At 41.1% G+C, this 4,490-nt stretch overlaps 1 protein-coding gene across 1 annotated transcript; it reads left to right on the top strand.

Moving 5' to 3' along the window:
• The first annotated feature begins 1,864 nt into the window (after nt 1–1,864).
• On the top strand, nt 1,865–3,131 carry LOC103712319. Its single transcript, XM_026806662.2, has one exon. The coding sequence runs from the start codon at nt 2,172–2,174 to the stop codon at nt 2,739–2,741; it is 570 nt and encodes a 189-aa protein (XP_026662463.2). The 5' UTR covers nt 1,865–2,171; the 3' UTR covers nt 2,742–3,131.
• The last annotated feature ends 1,359 nt before the right edge of the window (nt 3,132–4,490 follow it).

Raw genomic sequence — 4,490 nt, 5'->3', positions numbered from 1 at the left:
GCATCATTCGCTTTGTTGTAGGTGTGTGTGGCCTGATGGGTGCCACACTTCTACAGTAGTCTGTGAATGTCAAGAAGCAGGGGCCTACCTTCATCTACACGATCCCGACCCCAGACCCAATCCATCACCGTGGCCGAGTCGCCCTCAAGAATGAGTCGATTCGCATTCAGGGTCCGTCGGGCAAAAGAGATGCCCTCCTAGGCTAGAAAGGTGACTTTTAGAGTGGGACACTTTTCAATGAGAAAAGAATAAGAAACATTAGATATTCACAAGTAGGCCTTATTCTAGGCTATTCAACCATCCCTGAGCATATTTAGTCAAGTTGGATACCCCTAAAATGATAAGAATTTACCATTATCTATAATCTATATTTATCTAATGTTTATTTATCTACTTTCTAGAATTAGAAAACCCTAGAATTAGTAGACTTCGAGGTCTTTCCTTCATTTTTCTGCTCTCCCCACAAATTTTAATAAATATAGGTACATGGCTTGAGGTCTAAAGCATTTTGGAGGCCCTTGCTTAAGTATCGAGTGTATTACACATGAGGGGTTCTCCAAACAGCATGGAGTGTTAGTGGGTAGGCACTTGTCGTTGCCTTTGAAGCTATGTGGCAGAAAGAGGAGTTCCAGAGCGGGATATTAGTAGGCGGCCCATTTCAAATTGGTCAAGCATTGTAAACTCCTCCATATTTGGAAATATATTGATAAAGTCTAGTTGAGTTGTGTACTCCTAGACTACCAATTTTTCATTATAAATAACCTCTATTTATCTACCATCTATCTACTATCTATAATGGGAAATTAAGCCCTAAGTTCAACATACAAAGCTTATCGCCCCGAGTCATCTCCTTGGTTTTTTCCTCTCTCCACAAGTCATAGTAATTTTAAGTGAGAAGCCTAAGTAGTAATATGGATAAAAATTTGAAGCCTTAGGAGGCTTTTGGATATAAGCAAAAGACATGCACAATGCATTGCATGTGAGAGGAGAAAAATAATTCATAGATTTCGATATCCCCAATATATCCTAGATCTTGATTCTTAGTATAGGTAACGATTTTAGGGTTGAACTTCACCTTAGACTTGTGAAGGTTAAATTTTTGGCCCAATATCATACAATAGTTCACCATCAATGCACAAGGCTTTACTTGAGAGGTTCTTCCTCTTCATACATTCTGAGTATAATAGGTAATCTAGCTTTATAATTATCATGTTACTATGGTTAAAAATCAATACCTCTCTGCATTTTGCACTACGTTGTGAATACTTTCCTACATTTTGAATACTTCCCTACATTTTGAATGCTGCAATGTCAACATTGCACTTTTCACATTGCTCAAATAGGTCCAAAATTCATCTAATTTCGATCACAGCTCGCTGCAATTGCATAAAATATTGATTCATGTACCCACTTGGCTGCTATTTTGATGTATATATTGTAGCAATTGCATATTTACAAGAGATTTCTGTGAGTTCTCATTGTAAACTGGATGGATTTTGAACCTTTTCAAGTAGTATGAAAAATATAAGATTGATATTATAGTAATTCCAGATATAAAAAAATTCTCACAGCTCAGCAGTACAAAATTCAGAGAGACATGTATTTTTAACCCTATTGTTATAATACTTATCCAAGACTTTGATTCAAAAACATCAACATTGTGCTCCAAAAGTCAATCAATGGCAGATATCCTCTGCCGTTAGAAGAAAAAAAAGTATGTAAATTTCTCAAAAATTAGGAAATTTCTTTGTTTATGCCAGGCGGATACGATGTAAAGAAGCCAGACATGAGGCAAACTTTCTATAACGGTTTCATTAAAAAAACATTTTCTATAACGGTCCTCTCCAACTTTTCCATTCCCCGAAATAACCCTCAAGGCCAACTCCGAAGGACCTTGTTCTTATCTTCCCACTTGGATCGTCCTCTCCTTCCCTTAATATTCTCCGCAGTCAAGGGTCAGGGTTTGAAGAAACACGCTAGGGTTTGGGTTTTCCTTCCGAAAGGGCATCTCGCAGCTGCTAAATGAAATTTTTTGATTTATTTCCCCTTTTTGGTTGATTTTCCTTCAGATTCTTGATCCCAGGACGAACCTAGGGTTTCCAGAATCGGCCATCTCTCAAGATCGGCTACATCTACGGTTAGGGTTTTGGATTTGGGGGGCGGCGGTAGCCATGAGTGTCCATCCGGCTCCTAAGAAGCGGAACATCACGTTCCGGTACGACGTCGGTGCCGCCCTCTCGGCGGCTGAGGTGGTCGTGCTTGGCCGGCAGAAGAAGCTCCGCCGCCTGCCCCACATCTTCAGCAAGGTCCTCGAGCTTCCCCTCGCAGCCGACGCCGACGTCGCCATCCACGAGGGTCCCGACGACTTCCGCTTCGTCGCCGCCGCCGGTGACCTCGCCGGCGGAACCTTCCGGGCTTACGCAGTCCGGATCCACCCCGGTGTGATGAAGGTTGTGGTCCGGGGTGACGGGCCCGCTGGCAGCGGCGGGGACGCTGGTCGGGACCTGGACGACCTCGAGCTCGACCGGTGGAGGTTCCGGCTCCCGCCGTGCACCAGGCCGGCGTTGGCTATCGCCAGTTGCGTCGATGGAGAGCTCGTGGTGACTGTTCCGAAGGCCAAGGACCCCGATGAGGAGGAGGGTGAGGAGGAGGATGGAGGAGAAGCAGAGCTGTGGGGTCAACAGGAGAAAGGGGATCTCAGAGGCAATGGAGGCATCAGCCGGCTTGTCTTTGTACAGTAATATGCTTCACTTCTCTTTAAAGATAAAGATGGTTCTTTTGGATCATGGATGGACTCTTTGTTATATGGTTCTCAGTTCGATTGAAGAGCCTTTGATGTAATTATATAAGGTGTTTGTTGTGTTTACTTTGCAATTAGCTAGTCAAGTTCATTCTTTTGACCTCATCTCTCTGTCAAGGAAGTGGGGAATTTTTGTGGCCCCATCTGCATTGAACTAGTAGCCCTTGGTTGTCAAATGGAAGCATCAACTTATGCCTGTATATATATTGAATTTGGGTTTCATAGGAGAAGTTTGGGTATGATTTAGTTCTCTTTCATGTCCCAACTAGAACTCCTCCACCATCTAGATCATTCTCATTCTATAATTTTCTCGAGAAAAAGTTGTTTTTCTGTATATTCAGTTTTGATGTTGACTTGATTAATACCTCTTATCTATCTTGTGTTGGAAGTGCCATGTACGATTTTGAATGAATTTATAGCTTAGCACTTATTCCTTGAGAGAATATTTTCTTTTGTTTTCAAGCTTTTGAAGTTTGTTTTGTAAGTATATTATAACTCATTGAGCAATCTTAGGCTTCCTGCATGTATCTGGAGAGGATACGCATTTAATCTAAAGCTATTGAGGTATTTATGAGTTTGTCATAGGAGATGTGATGATTCCTTTATCATGTTACAAGATTGGTAGCATTTGATTGGAAATGTCCAAGTGCCTTTGCCTTGCTATCAATGTACAAGCACAAACTGGTTCTTCCATGCTAGGGTTTTCTTCTTGATTTGTCGTGTATAGGATATATTAATGTTTATTTTGTGTTACTTTTGAGGTTAGTCTTGTTTGTGTTAAGTTCTGTCTACCTTATGCTTCTTAGTTGGTTGGCAAATATGTGCCTATGCCCCAGGGTGGAATTCAAACTGTGAGGCTCCTCCAAAGGGAATTCAGTCAACAAACTGGAGAGAAAATATGATTTTGTTGCCGTGACAGCAATTTGCAATGTATCCGTATTCCTTGAGAGTTCTGGTTAATCCTTTTTCGCCAGGATTAACTGCTTACGCTCATTCTGGCTGTTGCTTGCGTTGTTTTATATTTTCTAGAATGCACTTGGCTTGTAAAGTTATTGCAATATAATCTAGGTCGATCATCTCCCTTCAAATATCCGCTATTCTCCCATTTTGCTTATTGTCTGTATTGTGGGAGCAGTTCTGGACTTTCCACCATGAAATTCAACTACATGAGAGTGCACATCTCTGTCCCGATGCAACTGTCTGGTTAGGTCACATGTTTTGCCAATTAAGTGAATAAGTGAATTTGTAGAAGTGCCTTAGTTCCTGTAAGAGCAATGGCTGCTGGCATGGAAATCCTGTCTGCTTAATGGATTTTAACTTTTGACAATTTCTGTTACTTCCAATACTTTCCTTCACAGTTTGGTCCAGATAGAATTATTCTTTACTTTCTGGTTTCCAGCATCTACTTTAACAAAACTGCATTAGAATACTTCAGTCTTATAGGAAGCATTTTTTTTGCTAATATATTACTTCTGAAAATATTAGGGTCGTTAAAATCTCGAACATTCTTGGACTGCCTAATAAGATAAAGTTACATACTACTACAGGAAAGATTTGCATCAAAGGTATTCCTTACAGTTGTTTTCTCCCGGCCCACATGCTTCTGGTAATTGTTTGCCCTGTTATTTCTCTTAAACGTATCAGTTGTGATATTAGTGGAACTAGCAAACCATGGATGCCGCTGGTCCTT

Source organism: Phoenix dactylifera, unplaced genomic scaffold (genome assembly GCF_009389715.1).
Source record: "Phoenix dactylifera cultivar Barhee BC4 unplaced genomic scaffold, palm_55x_up_171113_PBpolish2nd_filt_p 000319F, whole genome shotgun sequence".
Classification (NCBI taxonomy): domain Eukaryota; kingdom Viridiplantae; phylum Streptophyta; class Magnoliopsida; order Arecales; family Arecaceae; genus Phoenix; species Phoenix dactylifera.
Note: the sequence above shows the minus strand (reverse complement) of the source record. Positions and strands in the feature narration are given on the sequence as shown.

Bases quoted from the DNA above. Each gene is read 5' to 3' on its own strand.
- LOC103712319 (XM_026806662.2), top strand. From the start codon at position 2,172: ATGAGTGTCCATCCGGCTCCTAAGAAGCGGAACATCACGTTCCGGTAC.